The sequence below is a fragment of the Opisthorchis viverrini genome (genome assembly GCF_000715545.1).
Source record: "Opisthorchis viverrini unplaced genomic scaffold opera_v5_544, whole genome shotgun sequence".
In the NCBI taxonomy this organism is placed as follows: Eukaryota; Metazoa; Platyhelminthes; class Trematoda; order Opisthorchiida; family Opisthorchiidae; genus Opisthorchis; species Opisthorchis viverrini.
Window position 1 is genome coordinate 139054 of NW_008752202.1, and position 23744 is coordinate 162797.

The 23744-nt window shown below is 46.5% G+C and overlaps 1 protein-coding gene across 1 annotated transcript; it reads right to left on the minus strand.

The window, feature by feature from the left end:
- Positions 1–369: 369 nt before the first annotated feature.
- On the minus strand, positions 370–9178 carry T265_11648 (hypothetical protein; the record flags this gene model as incomplete). The annotated part of the gene is made up of 2 exons (XM_009178358.1): positions 370–715; positions 8931–9178. The coding sequence occupies 2 exons, from the start codon at positions 9176–9178 to the stop codon at positions 370–372; spliced, it is 594 nt and encodes a 197-aa protein (XP_009176622.1).
- Between the last annotated feature and the right edge of the window lie 14566 nt (positions 9179–23744).

Here is a 23744-nt window from a genome sequence, read left to right on the forward strand (position 1 = left end):
GGTTTTGGCGCGAGTTTATTGACTGGAAGGTCCGTGGTTCGAACCCAGCCTCCACTTCTCGACTTGCCGTGTCTAGATTTGAGTAGCTTGGGCGTATCCAAGCCCTCCTTCGGGTGGCATGGCAGTTGGGCCCCGAAAGGGTGCTACAACTGAATGGGTTTTTTGTCACTGACTTGATGCCTAATGTAGTCTGTGGGGGGGAAGTTGCTTTCACGTTCTGAATGTCAACTCAACTGAATTCCAGAGCAGTCATTCCATTGGACATTCATCCGATAAACAATATAGCCAACAACTTCATCGGCCTCGAAAAGTCCTACGCACATTTGTGTGCAAAAGAAGTGATTGCTTGAGAAACCCACGAACTAGGTATCAAAGACTTCGTTCGCCAACTGGAGTAAACTGCCCGCGCCGCACAAGGCTCGTACGTCCAGATAGCTGTTGTCCACAGTCACTGGACCGTCCTGTCCACATATAGGCGCTGAAGGGGTAAATCAGTTTCCCATCCGAGGTGGCATGGTCGCACTCAACTCGTATGTGCAGCCGACCTGGTATGACACCATTGCCTCCCTTCAAAGTCACGTGAGGGGCGCAGTTTGTGCTGACTGGTTCGATTGTTATACTCATCTGCAAATGAACAGTAGTTCGCCTGTTTGGCATACCTGTGAGACCATTCCATGCACAATTGTAGGTTGCAGCCAACTCAGAAACATGCTTGCTGGATGCATGGCAAAGGGAATCATGAACAGGGGCCCCTGTCTACTGTTGTGATTTGTTTAGTGCTTTCGCAAAAAAGTCTTGGCGAGACCAAGCAGAAAACAACTAACCAATGTTGGGTGTTCTCTGCCGACTTGTCTGTTTTATCGTTTCTTAACTTACCATCCTTCTTCTTTTTTTCGGGGTTTTATCGACACCCATGTAACAAGTACCTCATGCGGCGTGCCCAAAAATGCACAAAATTGGTTGCCAGATGTTAGGTTGCTAAAAATGTAAGAATCGTGTTGATGTAGCATCTTCTAAATCCACTCGTTCGACCAACACAGAATGAAAGTGGACAGGCTGACAGGCTAATCTCAAAGTGTCCCATACATTTCATTCTTTCTGCCCCTCAGTGCCCTCTTCTGAGTGAGGATCTAGCGGTGGTGTTTGCACGTTAATCCATATTTCGCAGACGCAAGATAAAATCTGAGCACAATACTGTGGATATCTCGTTCACACCATGATGGGAATATGGCCACTCATTTTTAAGCCTGACGGAGGGTGAACAAACTCTTCCACAGTCTGGCTCGTGCATCTATCGACTGGCTATTCGCAGGAGGGAAGATCTGAGAGAGCACCTGTTTTGGGTAGGATGGGGCAGGTAGTATTGTCTGGTAGAGTGAAGTAAAGACAGACCAGACAAGAGTGAGAAAACACTGAAAATCACGCAAAACTAGTTCAACAGCTATATCGATCTGCGTGACCACCAGTAGTGCAGTGAAAGTAAAATGTTCCATGTTTGAACGCAACTGACCAACAGTAAAGAACCAAGACCGGTAAAAGACGATGTTCGTAGACGTGACCTTAAGCGCTCTGCTCTCTGTCTACCTCTGACAATCAAGGGTATTTTAAGCTACTCTCTTGTTGTCAAGTAAAACGTCCCCCGTTCGGACTTGACATTTTCCGTAGCGTCCGAGTAATCGTACCCAGATGATTGCGATGGTGTATTCCACAAGACTGGGAATCTAAAGCATGAATCAGTGAGTAAGAATAAACAAACACAGGAAAATTCTGTCAAATCTGGTACGACTATGTCAACTTCAGTAATCAGGAACACTGAATGTTGCTTTTCTTGTGGAGTGCTCAACTCAGTGAGTTAATGGTTTCGGCGTGTAATATGCCTGCATGTGAATCAGTATTTATTTGAGCGTGGTTTGAAAAGTTAGAAATTTAGAAGCTCGAAACTAGATTTTATCGTGATACGAGCCATAAGCAACAGCTGAGAGTGACAGAAGGATACCAAGCATAAAGACAAACCGTAAATCCTTCTGTCCAGTCTGGTGGTGCCTTGATGACGTACTGCAAACTGGAGGAGAGAAACTAGTTCTGGCATGTGATGCAGCGTTTCTTCCGTTTTCTCGCCGTTCCCGGCATCTCATGTGCACTGACTTTATATTTCAATGGTGCACCTGTGAGAAGTGAGTTCCGCACGTATATGAGTATAACAAAACGAACTAGAAATTCAGAATTAAGCACAGCGTATCGAGTTGCACGTGTGCATTCTAATCAGCGTATATGGACAGCATTTGGAGTATTAAAACAGGAGAATAATGAATAGGGTATCAATTGGACCCGCAACACCTTGAATGAGCGTGTGGAAGTCTATAGTTCAGTGGTGGTCTTGATCGTAATCTTTCGGATCTTCTCGGATTGGAAACTTCAGTTACTTCGCATGTAGTATGTTCTTCAGATATAAAGTTTTGTTCGGACACCATCTAAAAAACTCATTATTACTTGAAAGAGCAGGAGTACCGCTCATCACAGCACCGAAATTCTCTCGAATTTAAGTCGTAAGTAATGATGAAAGGATAGGATATAGTCATTTTTTAGAGTGGGTACTTCTGATGCGACAATCAGAACAAGATGTAATCAACAACTACCAGAGAAATATCACCGGCGAAAACTGAGAAAGTCGGGAACGCAGGGAATAACTGAGCCTGAAAAACAACAAGCAACTTTCTGAATGGAGTTGTTTTGATCTCTGAGGCTCGTGTTTCAGTACAACAAGGCACTTGGGACCCTCCCAAATGCGTCCTTTATTCTGTATTCATTGCTAGATAGGTATGAATGGATATTGAGCGCCGTGACATCACCTTAGCCAAAGCAAAAGAGACGGCTTTTACGAAAAAGAAAACCCCAACAATCAAAAATCGGATTACAAAACGGAAGGTCCACTTGCCCCCTACAGATTTGTAAAATATGCTGTTTGTTATGTATGAATTTTCTGTCTCCAGTGCCTGAATTTTTCGGTAGTACAACAAACAACATCATTTGTGAGGGGCGACTGTTCGCCTCTCATCGCCAGTGCCGACTCATTGGTACCAGGCTTCGTTGTGTAGTTCATTTCGCCTCTAGATTAGTTCATTCTGGCCATCTTTGGACAATTCTCTAATTTAGTTTGCTTGTCTCACTAACCAGTGTGCCTGTGCATCATGTGGAACAGGTAGTTCATGCACGTTCGAGAAACTCAGTGTACTCAGAGGGATCATGCAGAGGGCAGTACCGTTCCTACGTGGGCGTTCCAATCCGTGGACGCATGACATACAACCGACACGTAGCACACGCAGTAATTAGGACTAATAGGCGTTTCTTGAACTCGCTGATCACTTTATGTGAGCGGGCCACATGGTTTGGCCTTATTCAGGCCAGGCCATAGCCACTGACCGAATAGGCATCAGACGTGCGGTCAATACGATACCAGGTGGCAACATCGGACGTCACATTCTCTCCTCTCCTAAAGTGTATCATGCTCATTCATCCCGATGTCACCGATCTGTTTCGGTATACGCTGGGACTATCGCACTTTGTTTAGTCGCGGAGCTACTGGTGGTCTGTTGTAGGACTGGACATAAATAACACTTCGTACGTGTATGTCGGATGTGTACTATGGTAATTTTTCACTTGCAGTTGAGTACACGTAAACATCATGCCTTAGCACGATTCAACAATGCGGTGAATTCACGAAGAACTGGAAAATGTTGCTTGCTGTGTAAAAGCTTCTTGGCTTAGTTTATCATTACCTTGATCACTCTTGGTGTATAAAAAGTTTTCGGCGCTCCACGATTGTGTGGGGTGAGATGGCTCAATGGTTAGAGAGCGAAGGTCCGTAGTTCCAACCTGACCTCTGCATCTCGACTTCTCCCATCTAGGCTTAGGCACACTGGCAGTATTCCAGCGTGCTTCTCTTACAACAAACAGCATCATTTGTGAGGGGCGACTGTTCGCCTCTCATCGCCAATGCCGACTCATTGGTACCAGGCTTCGTTGTGTAGTTCATTTCGCCTCTAGATTAGTTCATTCTGGCCATCTTTGGACAATTCTCTAATTTAGTTTGCTTGTCTCACTAACCAGTGTGCCTGTGCATCATGTGGAACAGGTAGTTCATGCACGTTCGAGAAACTCAGTGTACTCAGAGGGATCATGCAGAGGGCAGTACCGTTCCTACGTGGGCGTTCCAATCCGTGGACGCATGACATACAACCGACACGTAGCACACGCAGTAATTAGGACTAATAGGCGTTTCTTGAACTCGCTGATCACTTTATGTGAGCGGGCCACATGGTTTGGCCTTATTCAGGCCAGGCCATAGCCACTGACCGAATAGGCATCAGACGTGCGGTCAATACGATACCAGGTGGCAACATCGGACGTCACATTCTCTCCTCTCCTAGAGTGTATCATGCTCATTCATCCCGATGTCACCGATCTGTTTCGGTATACGCTGGGACTATCGCACTTTGTTTAGTCGCGGAGCTACTGGTGGTCTGTTGTAGGACTGGACATAAATAACACTTCGTACGTGTATGTCGGATGTGTACTATGGTAATTTTTCACTTGCAGTTGAGTACACGTAAACATCATGCCTTAGCACGATTCAACAATGCGGTGAATTCACGAAGAACTGGAAAATGTTGCTTGCTGTGTAAAAGCTTCTTGGCTTAGTTTATCATTACCTTGATCACTCTTGGTGTATAAAATGTTTTCGGCGCTCCACGATTGTGTGGGGTGAGATGGCTCAATGGTTAGAGAGCGAAGGTCCGTAGTTCCAACCTGACCTCTGCATCTCGACTTCTCCCATCTAGGCTTAGGCACACTGGCAGTATTCCAGCCATCGTGCTTCTCTCGGGTGACATGGCAGTTAGGCACTGAAAGGATGCTACAGCTGGAAGATTATTTGGTGAACCCATCCCATATCCGAGAGCAGAAAGGATAATTTGCAATCTTTTGCAAGGACTTTGGCGTAAATGGAATTCTCGTATTGATCCATTGACAAACTCCATCTGAGTTGAGTGCCAAGCAAAAGTTCTGTCCAGTCGATTATGCAGGTTTACTGTATTGTGGTCGATAATACTTGTCGATCCCCCTGTGAAACAACGGTGAACAGCGGTAGCTTACCTTGTTTTCTGACTACTCATGAGTAATTCGATATATGCCCGTTTATTATGACGCCGTTTGTTTCGTTGCTGCCCGTTTTTCCCCCTGTTCCGTTCCTACTTAAGGTCCGTTGTTCTTCAGTAACCGATATAAATAGTTGCTGCTCTCCTTCTTTGCTTACAAGTTCGCGTCGGTTGTACCTATTTTCGAGCGTCCACTTCGACGGAAAAGCTGACGACCGGGTATCAAACCCAGATTTCCCCGACGGTAGTCAAACACGCCATCCACTACACCAACCTGATAACCGGAATGGTTTATTATTTTGTAGTACCCACTTACCGCATCTGCCAGACAGCCTTTGGCGAGATGTGTTTTCAACGGACGAAACCGGGCAGTCTGGCTTCTCACGTGACACGAGCTGACGCTCTGTGCTGCCAACCGAAGGGCAGTCCCTCGCATCCGAAACGGACTGACTTTCGGTGTCGTTATCTCCCTATACGGCCAACTTACACTGTCAGACTGCCCGTATATGCATGTTTGCACATTGTTTAGTGCTCACTTGTTGTTGATTCTAGAAATTCCTGCTGCCTCAGCGACTATTTTCCGCTCCCGTTGATTGCGTCATTACTGATTGTACATTCGTTCAATCCATGACGCTTACTAACTCACTTGTCTGTAGAACCACTTCCTGTCAGTCCCCAGTGCATTGTCCGCTACCCAAGTCTGTCTGCTCTTACTATCTACTGACTACAAACTGCGTATAATCCAATAGCCGCAATCGTCTTGTGAGATCCATAACCGCCCGGATCTTACAATACTGCTTCTCACAACAAGGAAGGTCGATACCTAACGAGGGGGCTAATTCATTTTTGTAACCAAAGCTGAAGCTTTTGTCAAATGAGACGACTTACTGTACCGCACTCCTATTGCAGAAGGCAGCGAGCTTTGGCCCGTATGCCACCTCCACAGCCACTCGTTATTCGCCGTGCCCCTCTACTATGGCTTTTCAGGTGAAGTTTCACTCCAATGTACTGAGTTACAAATAGTCCGGTTTGAAAAATCATTGCGAAAAAAAGCATAATCACCAGAGCGAAGTGACGGCTCAAAGTCGAGGAAGAATCAGAGGGGAAGAGTTGTCAGTTTCACCAGGTTTCGTCTGGAAGTCGGACGTGAAAAGTTGGGTTAGTCACCAACTCTCGATGATTTGATGCTAATAAAGCAGTGCCGAATGAAAGGCCCATGCAAATAAGCATCCAAATAGACCAAAAACTATATATCTCAAAATTACCGGTGTCAAAACTCTGAGGTAAGTTTTTCCACGCTTTCAAAACTCACAACTAGAGAAGGTGTTTTGTAGGAATCTTCCCGTCATTGACTTAAAGTATCATCTTTTATGTCAATAACTGCTTTTTTCGGGGTAGCGGTTAAATGCGGCCAAACCATGTCTGAAAAATGCGCAGATGCCTGTGGTTTAAAGGGCAGAGATTAGGCGATCCAGTTGCTTTCCAATGTCCGTGGGCCAATCACCGTCACCCATCTTCGGGGTGTTTGATTATAAGTTCCGTACAATAATAGCCCATCGGAACACTAGTAGCGGTTGTCGAACCGTAGGGACTGTCTAACGTATAAGATATTCAGCATCCTGAAATCCTCAGAAGTCCTTTCATGAAAGGATCATTTTCAGGTTTTAGGGACGTATTCGCTCAGTTCAGTTTTCTGGCGATGGTTTTGGGCGGTATTCGTGGAAGACCGCAAGGTAGCTAGATTACTTTTAGCCCCTCCTCTAGAGACTGTCCAAAATCCCTTATGACTGCGTATCACGGGGACAGATTTAACCCAATAAATGATATACGTACTTTGTTTTCGTCAATATGTATAATACCAACCTAACACATTTTTGTGGAGTTGGTGTTTCTTCGAAACACCCTTAAGAATATTCATAACAGCAGCCTTTTGCTAGATCAATAGAACGTAGCGAGCTCTACTAATAGCTCGAAAACGTTAAGAGGTTTCTCCGATAATCAGAATGACTTCTTTGACGATCGGTGGTGAATGCAATAAACTACCGTGACGTTGAGTTTTTTCACTTCAAACCTGATATATCAGGTGCTTTCTTGTGCTAGCTGTTTATCCGTGAGACGTTCATCATTCACTGGTCGTGGGAAAGCTAGTTGCTTGGAGATGATGTCAGAAATTAGTAATTTGATGTCACATGCTCCAAAGGCTTTATCCATATAAGGGTGTGGAATTACTTCTAGAGCAGAAGGAATTAGGTTCGTTCCTCCGGTGGTGTCACACGTAATCGTACCATACATTCTCTATTTGCCTTTGAAAATGCCGCATCTGGCATGAATAATGATCGCGGAAGTCGTTGATTTCTGCAGTGCACCTGTTCCGCATTTTTCAAACTAACACATCGTGGCTAGGGGCATCGCAGGCCCTCTCCTAAAAGGGTTGCAGCCTATCGTCTAAAAGTTATAAGATGCTTCTTGTAACTTCTGCTAGGCTTGATGGAGTAGTGAAATCCTAGGAATGAGGGTTGTCTGCCTCGACTGCTGCCAAAGTGATTGTCTCAAAGCAGCAGCAAGGGGGGGCCGAAAAATTTGGAAAACTCGGTTGGTAAAGATCTAAAATGAGGGTCCGCAGATTAGATTTTGTTGCCTTAAACACAAGTGAAAAAGAGACTTTGGGATTGATTGAGACTCTGACTACCACTTGGTTCACAAGCTGGCTTTTTGGTTAGAAATAAGTTGGGTTCGGCTCCCTTTATTGATAACTGCTTGGTCCATTAATTAGCGGACCAATACCCAGAATTTGGACCTCGCCAGACATTCCTCATCCTGGTCTGAGTTTGTTGCTCCGCATTGTTCATCAACCCGAAAAGAGCGAGCGATAGCGGAGTGTATCACTCCTTTTTGGGTTTTCAACGCTAGATGGAAAGCTTGCCAAAGCAAGGACGCACGTCAAAAATCATCCGCAATCCGCCCAGAGAATTCTACTCTATGCTAATCACCTGAGACCAGAATGAACGTCTAGTAGAAACATGTGATCTTATATACAAAACCCAGTCACTACGTCCTACATTTGTAGCAGAGAGATCAGTCATAATGATCATTTCGTTTAAACCCACCTCAAACAGGGCGTACTTAAGCATCAAATAACCTAGTAGGTGACGGCAGTCTGGGTCGCGGAGATAAGATATATTGAGAGGCTATTTTTAACCAAGTGGATTTCAGGCCAGTGACCATGTTCGTTGCAACACGTTAGTAGGATTAGTTTAGGGCTATGTTTCTCTGGAGACTCCAGTAGACCACCTGGTTGCCCCACGCAAGAATCTGTCCGGCATAGACTTTGTGGGGTATCCGAAAACACACACAAATGACGCGGGAGGAAGTGCGCCCAATCGTTTGGGTGTCCTAAATTTGTGCCCGAGTCAGTGGTACTCTAAAATTTCTACCGGTTCCAATTTGGTGACATGATCTTGGAAGCACCATGGACGTCAATGTATCGCACTAGCAACAGTTCTGTGTAATGGTGAGTCGAAAATGACCGGTCAATTATTGGTGAACTCCAAGAAGCATTCTGTTAAACTCACAGGAGCCAGAAGATTTCGAATGAGGTAGGCGTATTTATCCAGCAGATATCACTGAGGGTCCTAGGTTATGATACACAGTGCTACTGCCAGCAGTTTCCCGGCTGGACTTAGAGTATCCAACCACTGCTAGTTTCACGTTTGGGACGCCGGGGGTGAGTCAACTCTCGTTCGAGCAACAAGGAAAGGATGCTTATCTCTTACTAACCGTCTCATTGCTGTAAGATTGTTGGTGAGGCCGAGGCACCTCCGTAGGTGCTTTTTATATGCACGTCCACCTCGGTGATTCTGATAGGTGAGGGTGCAATAAGTCCTATTGGCGATGCCCGACAGCAACACCAGTGTGTCACCTGCCATTCTCACAACCAACTCAGCTTGGTTGTAGGTCATGGTGAGATTGACATCTTGTAAGGCTAATCTGAGTCCATTTGTTTGTTCTTCCCGGAGTTCGTTCATTTTATTCTTTGGTGCCCCCAGTTTTGTTCACGTGCTTTAGGCAAGTGTGGAACCATGAAGCTGTCTAATATTTCTATCTCTGTTTATAATGAAGATTACTCTATCTTCAGTTTTCTAGCAGCACCAAGTTGAAGATCATCTGCTTATCGTTTTTAAGTGCTAACCGCTTGTCGATCGTCCGACTTCTCAGGTTTGGAACAGGTTAGTTTCCCAAACGATGACCTCATTGACTCCACGCATCGTATACATGTTTTGGAGTCGGAGGAGAACACGAATTATAGATTCACTGACCATCAGTAACAGCAGAATGTGCTGCTGGGTTTTGGCTGCCCTACTGGAAGCCAAAAGGAGCAAACTTCCCCGCTCTGTTTTATTCCAGCGGTTCCAGTACTCCAAATTAGGGCTACTTTCCAGCCTGAGACTTTCTGACAACTCATCGGTATAAGTGTCCCGGTACAGACGTCCTTTTTAATTTTCCTGGTGGTTTAGTTGGTCTTCAAGGAAACTACACGGGAGACGAGAATTCAAAATGTCATTATGCTGATCTCTGCATCAGCTAAGTGGCGCAATTTTGTGCTTGGTTTAACTTTGACTTTTAAAACCGTACCTTCATACCGTCGTTTGCGAATCCGTCCTTTGCTGAAGCCTAAACAAAATTTGCTCTGACAGAAATCGGTCGTAAAAAGCACCGTGATATGGTCAACTTCGGAGCTCATGTGTATCTTCTGTCGTTGACTAGGCTGTTTCACTCTAGTGAGCCCCCTTGACAGACGATTTCTGAAGGTCATCCATAGAAAAGTGACTTTTTATCCTACCGAAGACTAAAACGGTTTGGTCTATATATTCCGGACTGACAACGCTTTTGTCACCAAATATTTAGACAATAGGATTTTGAAGATCTATCATTTTTCCATTTATCTCCCCGGTCATTGGCTCAAATGCATGCAGGAAGCGGGCGTTGCCTTTTTACCATACTTTATGTGAGGAAAATTTTAAAGAGCTCTTCATACTCTCACAAGTCTGTGGCTACGAAGAAATCACTATATTCGTATCATCTGGGACGTAACTTTCCGGGAAACTGTGTCAAAAGGAAAAATCACGCCAACGGAGCTTGCACATTCGCTCTTTGGTAATGTCTCCGCTTAACATGACCACCAATCGCTTCACGCGGATTGTTTACGCGAGAAGGGGGCAAGCGGATACTTGGGCTTCCAGTGACCCTTTCCTCCCAATCTGCAGTGCAGAAGAACTTGGAGCGGGCTGGCAGCATTCAAAAGTCCTATCCAACGATAAGGCGTCTATCTAAGTACCCTCCTCTATAGGCGCGAAAGCTGGATCACAGCAGTTCCGTGGTAGAGGCGCAAAACAGTCTTCTGCTTGACGCCAGTTCAGCCGAGCACAAACTCATGGCAAAGCGATTGTAATCATATAAACCCTTGTGATCCCGAAATCATGAAGACGCAACCGGCCGCGTCTTCGGGCAGCGGTTTCTATCCAACCACCTCAGAACTCCTCACCAAATTCACAGCTTCCGAGCTGGACTGAGTTATATATGCGGAAGGCAGGTAGCGGAGCCCAACTGTATAGCAAAATATCAATAAATCAATTAATGTACAACAAACCTTGACAGTTATCGACCGACAGTTAGACCCACGACAAACACGGAGACAAGTATCAAGCGTGAGAAACCAGTTCGAAAAGTGCCCAGAATATTCATTTAAACAAGCGATAATACGGTTCATTTTAGGAACCAAGAACATGTTCGTAGTTTGTGCAACGCAATGTTTTTATGGATGGGATAGAGATGGGGTGACGAAATAATAAGAAAATGTCAACGAATAGAAGGCAGGATTAGGCGGGACATTTGAATTTACGCGGTTGAGTTCAGGGAGATTGGGCGGGAGAAATTTTCAAGCGTTTGTGCGATACAGATGAGTCAGCTTAATGCGACGTGTTTGTGCGTATGAGAAAAAACAAGCCTCGCGATCCAGTGAGCGACTGTGAGTTGAACAGTCAAGTATGTGGGTGACTGGGTCGCTACACCCACCAAAAAATTAACCACAGCCGTTTGACCTCGATATTGGGAAATGCTGCGACAACTGTTTGACCACTGAGTATGTGAAACTGCAGACCTCCAGCTCAAGGGCGTCAAAAGTGACCTCACTGCTTGTGAACACAGTCGTCGGCTGGGACCCCGATAGCAAAAGCCATGACCATGATCGCAGCGAACCGGGAAATCCCTCATACATCCAGTTGCCCACGCTGATTTCTGGTGGATCGCGTGCCCACACAAACGCGGAAGAAAGGTGACTGCAGCTAAACTATCATCATAGGGTTCGCCAACTCAGAAAACTGCTGGCTGGCTTAAAGATACAATCCTCCGCGAAAACGAGCCTCATGGTAGCGCCACCAAAAGAATTGCTTCTTAGTGCCGCCACCCAGCGCTCAGGGCCTCACTGAAACATCTTCCAGATCAGACCACTCTAAGAAGCCCAAGAAACCAGAAAGACGAAAGTTTGCCCCAAATCTTTGACCAACAACAAATCTCGTCTAAAAGGCGGTGTTGAAAGAGCTGCTAGCAAGTGGGCGAAATTTTCGCCCACGAGGAAAACCTCCGTCCCCCAAAGCTTAAAGGCAAGAGCAAACCGGGCTTCCAAGGGGCGAAAAAACCTGCAAATAAAAAGCCTCCTTCGAAACCAATAAGACAGGAAGCCCACGAGAATGCCTCAGAGTCTCCCCTGGAGCCTTACACTCAAACCCGACGTACAACTATTAAGTCTGCTAACCTCCGTGTTCACACAACTCCCGGCTTCTTACCCTCGAAGGCAGCAGAGACAGTGTTGAAATACTTGTCCGCAAACGGTCTCAGCCTTTTCAACAAACTTTACGATATTAAACAGCCAGTTTGCCCTGAACAACCACCCATCGTCGCACTCAAGGTGACGTGGCTCACACCAGATGTCTCTGAATCGGAGATCTCGATAGACGGTTACTCTGATTTTCGAGCTGACTCAAAACGTGAGACGGCTAGTGGGGTTGCATTGTATTTACATGCGGCCCTGTCCATCCCGATCATCCTGCACCGTTGTGCAATGCACTATGGATCTAAATCCCGCCGCGCGTGTGTCCGATTTTCTCCTCCTCGATGTGGTCTACCGTAGCCCCTCGAGTCTTACTTAAGATGACCGACTCCTCATATGGACACTTGAGCAACTCTCTACCAGTTACAACTTCACTTATCTCCTGCCGTTAGGTAACTTCAACGCTCAAAAGGCCTCCTGGTTAAAATTTCAGCGCGTCGGATCAGGCGGACCTTTTGCAGCTGCCCTGATTTAAGTTGTTCAGCAGAGCGCCTGGACTAAACTTGTCGTTGCATTCACCAGATGCCGCGCAAGTCAGCTACCATTCCTTCTGGAATGGAAGACACTCCACTGATCAGGTGATAATTAACGCTCCACTGAGACATGGTGCTGTAACTTGCTGAACGATGGTGCAATTCTGTATCGGTCCCTTGGCTTCCTGCTCTGCCCACTATGACATATCAAAAGGTACAGCGGCTCTACACAGCCCTTCATGGAGGCAAGGAAAAATTATTACAACTGTATTTATAGGGTAGTCACAGAGTGTTCTACAAGGTCGTGCTGAGGTATCGTGAAGGAGCGAGAAGCGTCCAGTCAAGGATACTCGGCCCGGATTGGCTGGCATTCTGACCAATCAGGGCATGTCTTCGTTTGGCCTGTGTCCTACACGTGACACATCCGTCCAAATGATGTGATGGTTGTTTATTAGGGATGGTTGGCCTCTAAACACATATCGAACACCGCGTGCTGACCTTTGATTTCATCTGCTATTGGGCCAGAAAACCCGAACCTCAAACGTGGTTTCGAGACTTCCGCCGTGCAGACTTATCAGGAATTCGCAATTTTCTTGAACAAGTCAAACTGGTACCAGCTTCAGTGGAAGGCTTATATAGGACCATGGTTGAGAAAGTTCACGGGGCTGGCGCGATGTTGGGCCTAAGAGAAACAGCACGCAGTTGGATGAGCCGCAGACTGCTTAAAAGGGTGTGGAGTTTTTGGAGAGGAGGTCCCAACTTTTTCAAAATTTGACTTCAGGAGATGCAGAAGATGAGCTGGTATTTCGTAAAATGCCTAACCACTGTAGTTCAGAAATCTGGCAATGGGGCAAACGAAAACAAATCACCATTCTGAGCCCCGCCCGGAAAAACAAATATAGTGTTCAAATACGTGATATCGGTACAGAAATAAGCCCTCCGCGTTCTCCTCGGGGAACAGGAGAAGCCACGAGTGACCCAACAGTGTTTGAGTGTTACAGAAAACACGGTGTAGGTCTATATATAGCCCCAATGTCCCCGTCAAATCCAGCCTTGTCAAAGCTTAAATACGAACACCATCTAATCTGCTTGGTCTTCACGATGGAGGATATTCGTCAACTCTTGCACAAGATCAATCCATTCTGTACGTTAGAGCCCATCAAAAGATCCTGAAGGAAATGTCGTCTACACCGGTAAATCATTTCCACCTGGTGTTTCGTCATTCGCTTGACGAGGGCCCCTTCCCTCTGCTTTGAAGAAAACGATTGTCACGCCAATCTACAAAAGTGGTGACTGACGATCGCCTGGCAGCCTCACTAGCGTGTCGTGCAAGGGGATGGAACGAATTCTGATGCGAGTTATCTTAGATCACGTTACTTCCAACAACTTGATATCTTCAGCTCAATACGGATTTCTCCCAAACCGTTCTTGCGTGACAAATACGGTCGTATTTATGGACAGCTTGACCTAAGCCAAGGACGAGGAACTCATAGTAGATGCCGCGTCTTTGAGTTCTCGAAAGCATTTGATCGGGTAACACACGTCCCGCTGCTCCACAAACTCGAGTCCAACAGTATTCAAGGGAAACTCCTTCACTGGATTAAGACGTTTCAATCAGAGGGATCATTCCGAGTGAAGGTAGATTCTACCTACTCTTCTCCAGTGTCGATCTCCATTGGAGTTCCTCAAGGCTCTGTTTTAGGTTCACTGCTGCTGCTTTTGTTATACGTCAACGACCTTCCAGATGTTCTTGCAATCCGTGTCTACGTTTTGCGGACGACTTGAAATCCCGGATTTTCAATGCCAGTGCCCTCCAAATGGATGTAGACGTTGCAAAGCAGTGGTCGTTGGACTGGCACCTTCCTCTGAATTAAGAAAAGTGCCTCCACATGCCATTTGGAGGAGACTCAGCGAATGCCTTCGTCGTGCATGGTGAGAAGGGATCAGAAAACATCATGAGGATAGAAGCCAAAAAGGATTTGGGTATATGGCTCTACTCAAAATTGTCCTTCTCACTACACCGTGAGAAATCGGCCCGAAAGGCATTCGGCAATTTACGGATGATTTGGCGCACCTTCTCCCGTATTATTCGCATGGACTTCCAAATAATCTATGAGGCCTTCGTCGGAGCGCTTCCTCAATAGGCCAACCAAGTTGTCTACCGAGGGTGCTCGAAAGACGTAACCCTCATTTTGCGTGTCCAATGAGGTGCCGGTCTCAAACCTCGCGATGCTTGATCTCTTTCCCCTGAAGCACCGTCGCCTCCGAGGGGACTTGGGTCTGAACAAAGCTTGGTCAACAGGTTTTCATCACTGACCCAATAAACACATGGCGGGGAAATTGTAAGAAGATTTTCAAGCTCAGAGCGCACACATTCATGCAGCAAAAATTTTCTCCCTTCGGGTAGTAGCTGGGTGGAATGACCTTCCTCCGACGGTTGTCCGCGCTCCTTCTAGAACTCAGTTCGTAGCACTATTAGAGAGTCATTTACGCGAATCTTCGCGCTGGCAAGCATACTGCCCCCCACTGAGAACATAAAGGATAGTAGTACACCACTTTGCCACTTGTGCCTTTGAGGTGAACGACAGTCGCTGAACGAAAAAAACAACCCACCCGGGAACTTGGGAAAAATATCGCCACCTCGAGCGGTGGTGAAATCAAAGGAGTGGATAATTCTACCGATGCTGTTCCAGAAATGTACGGGAACCACTAATCTGGGCGTCAGTTTGAATGTCTAGTCCCTATGGATAGATAGGTTTGAGGGCCATTTAGGTGCTGTTGTATACTGCAGACGAATATGCCTAGGTTGGTTCTTGGCTCACTGTACCGTTCACTGTGGTACGCCAAAGAGCACCGTAGCCTGATAAGCCTTTTTGTGAATACGAAAAATATTACAAATTCATTTATAGAGTAACAACCGCACTTTCCACAAGACTGCACCAGAGTATTCAGGAGAGACCTAGAGGCAGCACATCCTCGGCCATGATTGGCTGACATTCTGAACAATCAGGGTTCCTTTACCCTCTCGCAGCCTGCTTGCGATGTACTTGTCCAATCGGTGTGATGTTCGGACAGCGGGAGATTTTGGCTAGATGCTCCCAGAACTTATGCTGGTGGTTGTTTCCTACAGCTGTATACTGATCACCATTATGTTTGTATCAACTACAAATTTTCAGCGCGAACGTGCCTTTCGAGCCGAACCAACCGACCACTCAGAGTGACCACAACTTCAGACGGCGATTTTTAATTTGAACAGTCTTTCTTCTTAAGAGGAACACGTTTATAGAGTCACATTATGTGTAGTACACAGGCTGTGGAAGCACCAGTGGACAGCAGTTCTCCGAAGGCAAGGGTTCATAATAATTTTTGTGGATAGAAGACAAAGAAGGACCATAAGAAGATCATAAGCACGGTTGTGCATCAACGCACTTTCCAGCAGCTAATAATTCCATTCAGCGCCACGGTAGTTATGGTCTGCAGGACTCGGTCGCCAAAGAAGTATAGCAGAAGCGGCTATCTGGACAGATTGCTGACGCGACACAAACTGGGTGGTCGAACGTAGACTCGTTCGAAATTCGAAACCCTACCCTAGCAGCACACGCAGTCCAAAATAACCAAGTTTTCCGGTTATACGACGGTTATGTAACCGTCAAATAACTGCCTTTTATGGTTAACAGGTGGTTATTTGCACAAAAATAACCGTCAAATAACCGTGTTTTCCGGTTTGGCCGTATGCCTCTGGAGATGAATCCGCTGCCCAGATCAATGTGCACATTACAGCATCCCATATCGCTGATCGGCGCGGGAAATGTGATCCCTGAGTTCGTTATGGTCCAATCTGCCATAACGACGAATAGATCTGTTTGCCCGATTAAGCAGAAAGTGAACCTCGTGCAGTGAAAATAGATTCTATACTGCGTGATACCCATATCTCTCAGGATCGCTAATTATTTGTCTGTCTCATTGCGTGGTCCCCATTCGGAGAAATGGCTGTTATCAAAGCGATTAATTTGACCGGCGAGGACTTCCATGCATCGTTGACAGGTCATTGACTGGTCACTCATTGGTCGCTTACATCCGATACAAGGTTGGGCGAAGAGCTATGTGCGAGGTAAATGGTCCTTTCGCACGCAATTTTTATGTCATAACCAGCGTAACCTGTGGAGTGTGACTAGCCGATCTGTCAGGTTAGAAAAAGAGTGAACTTAGCGGGTTCGAGATGGCTTAGTGGTTAAGCGTACGGATCGGAATGTCCATCGTTCGAGCCCGACATCTGCATCTCAACTGGTCCTGTCAAGGCTTTGGTAACCTGGCATTATCTGTGCTCTTGTGCTTCCTTCGGGTGGTATGGCAGCTAGCACTGGAAGTGTGCTACAGCTGAACAATCATCGTTATTATTACTACTATTTAATGAACTTTGCAGGAAACCGTTCGGCATTTTCCACCATTGCTGGTCTCCTCCACAGTCAGGGATTGATGGTCAAGCTCAGAGTCTCCGAAGGTCTCCCACACGCGGAAGCCACGTCTCAAGTCGATAAATTTTGACGAGTCTGACCGCCGCATTGCACATTCTACTCTTAACAGTCAAGTTAATGCCACATTGGCGCCACAAAATTGGTTTGCTATACGCTGTCATGGCCTTCCCAATTCGGCGAGTGATCTGATCTTGCACCTGACCGACAGGACTTATGTAGTTTCCCATATAGAGGGAGTTATCTACTACATCGATGGCTTCACCTGCAGTTTTGGGGTTTGTGTTTGATCCCACCTAGTTTTGCAGTACCACTTTACGATAATCAGGCGCCAAGCGCATACTGAACCATACGACAATTATGTAAGTTATTTAGAATGATTTGCATTTCTAAAGGGTATGATCCAATGATAGTAATGTCGTCAACATAATGCTTGTGAGCAAACGCCGCGGGAGTATTTTGATCTCCACGATGTTAAAGGTTGATGAAGAATACTCAGACAGTGAATCGATTACGGACTTAAAGGGAGGTCGACAGAGGGTACCCTTGCCTAACACTGGATGTGGCGAACTCATGAGAGAATTTGCCGTAGACACGTAAGCAAGAGAAGGAGGTATATAAATCCTTCACAAGAAGGAAAAATTTGGAAGGTCGTCATCGTAGACAAAAACATCGGTAATAACAGTGATTCTTTACTGTTTTACCACCAAAAAGCCTAGTTGTTTACCCTTAGCGCCTTATAGTAGAAATAAGGAGAAGAAAGAATGGGTGATGTATGGGACCTGGTGCTGGCTTATGTCAAGTATTCTGAGGTGCATACACCCCCAACCGCTCAATCAGACAATCTGGATACAAACCGATAGCAAGAACGCCACTTCTTATCATTTCTCCAGCCAAACACAGGTGGGATCACGAGGACCCCATCCTGGAAGGCACACAATGACAACAGCAACACTCAAACTCCCCGTAACCTTGTTCTAACCCTTCTGTCAAGTCATACGTTGTCCACCTCGCAGTTCGCGCCATTTTGGAGGAGGCACAGAACAACACTCGTTTCCTTAGACCGTGTTTCGGCATGTGTAGCACGTGAGCAAGCACTGAAGTTGATGTTGCTGGATGTTATCCGCGAATGAAGTACCTTCTGCACAACCACATACCCATTTTCGGATCACCTCGTCGCTAACCCGTTGACGCCATCCAAAACGAGCAACGTTTCTGAGGCATCGGTGGTCGAAAACCTGAAGACGCCTCACATCATCTACCCGAAGAGGCCATGTCTCGCACCCATACAACAACACAGCCCTTACTGTAGCCTGGTACACACGACCCTTAAGATCCAGTGAGATGCCTTTTTGACGCCACAAGTGACGCAAATTAGCATACGTGATTCGAGCCTTTGAGATTCTTGCATTGACTTCATCAAACATATTTCCGTCAGAGCTAATCCAACTACCAAGAGCTTGTAGTGGTCATTTCCTCGTTCCTTCAGCTGACTTCGCTTAATCATTTTTTCACCACTTGGGGTAGTTTGCTGACTCTGCTGCCACCTGCATCATGTGCCATACAACCTTGACACAAGCCGAACAAAGTATCTGGTTCCATCCCACTGTCAACTCCAAAAGGTCCTATGTTAATTGACACTCCACCGCAATTAACCGTCAGCCTCGGAAAGTGAGAATCCATGTTGGTAGAACAGTTGAATTTGTTTATCGGAACATACTGCAGGCTTTTGTGTGCGGTGAAAATGGAGCACCTTCTGCAGTAACGGATTAGGAGCAGTGGCGTCGTGGACCATGGCAGAAATAACTGGAAGTGTACGGATTGTAGTAACAGACACTGCGTTAGTTTCTGGTTCCACCGTTATTGTGGCAACAACAACATCCTCGGTCTGTTGACGTTGGGAATCCATGGGTCTTGATAATGCATCAGCTTGGCCAATAGCATCAATAGACTGGTACTTGATGGAGAAGTCGTAGCCCAGAAGCATTGTAGCCCAAAGTTGCAGACAGTAGCTATGTAAACAGGTACGCCTTTCTTCGATCCGAAGACGCCGAGAAGGGGGTTTATGGTCACTAAGGAGCGTAAAATGACGTCCGTAGAGCATTTTGTGGCTGATGGCGAAGATTATTGCTGAAGATTTTTTTTCCATATGACCATGATTGCTCTCGGCTGCGTGGACAATTGCTTCTTCGTTTCTGTCGGAGAGAACGTGAGAGGTGACTGAGAAGTGACTTTACTTTGTTAAAAGTGGACTGGCACTGATACGATCAGTTCCAAGGCATATCCGTCTTTAAAAGATGATTTAGTGATTCACGAACACGATGAATGGCTGGCAAAAACGAGCTCTAATGCGAGGAAGGAGCACAAGGTTTATCATCATCGACAGCATGACATCAGTGTTCAACAACGAGTGGACGGGGAAGGGATTTAGTGCTAGCTTACCACAATCATTCCGAGGTGCCTACACCTCCATAAATCCAGGCAATCTGAAGAGAAACTGACAACAAGAAAGCCACTGACATCGGTTAGCAGCCATATCTTGTAGTGTCTCCAACCAGGCACGGTGAGAATCACGCGATCCCCATCCTGGAAGGCGAGTAGCACCCACAGCACCCAGGCGTGGGTGCCAAGTCAAAGGTTGGCCACCTCTCTGTTTACGCCACTCCGAATTGGGCATGGAAAACAGCGCTCTCTTCGGCAAACGATGGTTCAGCATGCGCAACACATGTCCCAACCAACGCAGCTTCTGGTGCTGAACACATTCTTCAATGAAAGTACCCGTTACACAACCGAAAACACGCTTTCTAACTGCTTCGTTACGGATTCGCCGACACCATCTATCGTTCTGAGGTAACAATTATTGAACTCTTGAAGCCGTCTCAGTTCCGCTGCTCGAATAGACCACGTCTCACAGCCGTACAACAAAATAGCCCATACTGTTGCTTGATACACACGTCCCTTCAGATTCAGGGATGAACTTTCTGACACCATAGGTGTCTCAAGTTAGCAAACGCGGCCCGAGCCTTGCAGATTCGTGCATGCACCTCATCTGTCACACTACAGTCGGAACTAATACAACTTCCAGGATACGTAAAACGCTCCACAACTTCCAGTGCCTCTCCCTGGATTGTAAGTGGCGTGTTCAGTGACTGCACGTCCACAAGCATGACCTTACACTTTGTAGCTGCAAAGTGCATACCAAAGGACGGGATGACTTTGGTCAGTTCATCCAAGAATACTTGCGCCTTCTCCTGCTCTTCGAATATGAGAACGATGTCGTCTGCATATTCCAGATCGACAAGGTTTTCTTCACAGGCTATTTGAACACCAGAGTTTTGGAGCCCCTCCAGCGTTCGTCTCATTATTTCATCGATCACGAATTTAAAAAGGAATGGAGAGAGTGAGCATCCCTACCGGACACTGCTTTGTGTACGGAAGCTTTTGGAGCACAAGGTTGCTGAATCCGTCTTTCGCCTTTCTTGTATGTCAGGAATATTTTCTGGGTCCGGATGACGAACGTAATCATCGAAAATAAATCCAAGATATTTGATGGAGGTGAGAAAAAATGCACATTTTTCTGCATATAGACGAAAACCATGTTGAATTCGTTCAAGTACACAATGCAAGCGATGCAACAGTTCTTGACTAGAAGTCGTGAGAATGATGTCGTCTAAGTGAGCAGCAACTCTTGAAAAACCGTTTAGCATGGCATTCATTGTTTGTTGGAATGTTGCTGGTGCAGATTTTACCCAAAATGGCAGACGGTTAAATTGATACAAACCGCGATGTGTGTTAGTTGTGAGAAGTTCTTTGGAGTCATCAGAGTTCTGTTTGAAGGTAAGCATCAGCGGGATCCAGCTTTGCGAATCATCTTCCACCATTGAGCTCGGTGAACAGATCTGGTACCTGTAACGGATATTGGTGAGAGTCTAAAACGGCGTTAAATCCAGTGAAATGATCGGCACATATGGGCACCTTGTCGTTTGTTTCACGGTCGGCTGGCACGCTCAATTTCACTTGAAGTCCGTTAATTCGTCGAGTCCGGTTGTGTTCTGGACCGGGTGGTATATGTCCCCGAGATTTAGGCAGTGCCACTGTTTGGTCTGATATCCAGTGCTTGGGTGTGTCTGGTGGCTCCTTGTCATACGCAGGGTTCCCAGCAAGGAGGTGATTATCTCGTTCCAGTATGAATTAAAATGTGATTGTCCAGTAGTAGTAGAAGGAGTAGTAGTAGAGAAGGAGTAGTGAAAAGAATCTAAGAGGATGATTCAGGTAAATTTGTCAAACATCCGAATCTGCCAGCCCTTCAATTGCCAAGCTATCTGCTTGCACCTTACGCAACACTAGAAAACGGATGAAGAGGCGAATGCAGACGACCGCGTGGTCAGAACCCACAAATGTTTCAAAATGAGGGGCAATCAGTTATTGATCCGCGCCATCGGTAGCTGGCGGCATTGTGGTCAATTCGAGTTCGTAGCCGATGCGCCGTTGGAGAATACCTTGCGGTCAGACGACTTCGGCTATTTCGAAAGTTTGCACTGCATAAAAACAACCCGCTATCAGCACACAGCTGAAGCAACCGTACATCATTGTCCGTACGTACCGAGTCCAGACCTCGTTGTCCACCTAACTGAGTCTCAGATGCGCTAAGCCTACCTCTGTATTTCGACTTCTCGTGCCTAGGCCTACGCTATCTGGCAGTTTCTCAGCCCTCGTGCTTCCTTCGGGTGGCACAGCAGCTAGGCCACGACTGGATATTACAGCTGAACGATAAGCCTACCCACTTGTGCATCCAGATCTCCGGCAACCACCAATGTATCTGAGCTTTTAGCTCGCCGCAAAGAAAATTTAGGGCGTCATAAACTTGTCTTTGATTGTATCAGAACTAGAGTCAGTTGGGGCGCAAGCAGACACGACAAACAAACAGATCAACCTCCTTCTTGTGATCCTCACTGCCTGGTTAGAGACACTACAAGATATGGCTGCCAACCGATGTCAGTGGCGTTCTTGTTGTCAGTTTCTCTCCAGATTGCTTGAGTGAATGTCTGGAGGTGTAGGCACCTCGGAATGATTGTGGTAAGCTAGCACTAAGTCCCTTTACCATCCGCCTTTACTCTTTTCTTCACAATAAGGCTTTCAAATAAGTCCTGGTTGTACCGCATTGAAGCATCGGTATTGAACACTGATGTCATGTTGTCGATGATGATGATGATGTCGTTCGTTTGTCAAGAATAGCACTTGCGTTCTCCATGGGGACTTCGAGGGTTGAGTGATTTGTTGGTCAAGGAAACGCTTCACTTCAGGAGCGATGAAAGCCTCGTCGTCTGCAGAATGTCCTGTGGACTTTATGGCAATGGGCTTACACCTTGGATGAAAATGGGCAAACAAAGTGAGAGGTTCTATTTTGTCAGCGATTAGACCACAAGCGGGTCTATCACCGTTGAATGGGGTTTTCAGGTATTCGTGCGTATCGTCTCCAAAACAGGGACCACCCACCAGGACACAGCAGCGTTTAGTCTACCTACCTGAGGGTTCATCTCACCAGCAACCGCAGAGATGTCTGCGCGGGGACACCCTTCAGCTTCATACATTGTCACGGTTTCTAACGGTCAATAGAGACAGATGCTGATCTGAGGTTGAGAAAGACGATCAGTGTTGGTTGTCCGCACAGTTCCAGTACTTGTCTGAAACTGCGTCAGACCCTGACCCCGGCCAGGGTGAAAACCAATCTGATTCCCGCGTATCTGGTTCTCCCGCTGGTGGATCAGCCTTCTTAGGACACTACCGGTTACAAATCCAGTTACATACATATATAGTTCGGTTACAAAACACACGAAATATGTCCTTTGCCTCTTCAAAGTGCAAGTGGTTTTATATAGATGAGCGCTTGGACCAACAAAGCTGGTCACAGCGTCAGAACCACTAAATATATTGAACAGATTTGTCTATCTTGGCAGTTGTATCATGCCGGATGACAATACTGCTAGAATTTTTAAAGCCGCTCCTGCTTTTTTCACCACAGGACGACTTGACATTAGCCCTCCAGTAAAAGACAGGGTGTACAGCGCAGCAATGCGTCCAGTCTTGCCTTAAAGCTGTTAAGCGTGGTAGCTGTGCGCTGTCTTTGACTATCGGTACCTTCAAAGCATTGCACATGCGTCACAGGAACATCGAGCTGGCAATGGTGAATAACATATGGCGACAGAACCACTGCTTGCCCTATCGACCGGGGGCGAGATGGCTCAAATGGTTAGAGCGCGAATTCACTGACCGGAAGGTGTGGTTCGAACCCGCCCTCTGCCTCTCGACTTCCCCTGTCTAGGCTTGGGCAACCTGGCAGTATCCCAGCCCTCGTGCCTCCTTCGTGTGGCATGGCAGCTAAGCACCGAAATGGTGCTACAGCTGAAGGATTTTGCCTTATCGACTAGTTGACTCGACTGCGCCAACTACGGTGGCTCGGCCATATGTTTCCCGTGCCAGATGATCGATTACCTCATCGTGCTGTTTCCTGAGGAACGTTCCGACTGCCAGATACCATAAGGTGGACAAAACATGACTTGGAGATAGAGCATGAAAAACAACATATTCTTGGCCGGTCCAGCGCATGTCGCAATCATCATCATCATCATTGTCAGCTGTAAGAACCGCGTACTGGTCGTACATTGGTTGTAGCTGCCACAGTTTCGTTCACCGATGATTTGGGGGAGGGGGTAGGTAGCTGCGCATTGCACGCGCGAGCTGGTAAATTGGTGCATAAATC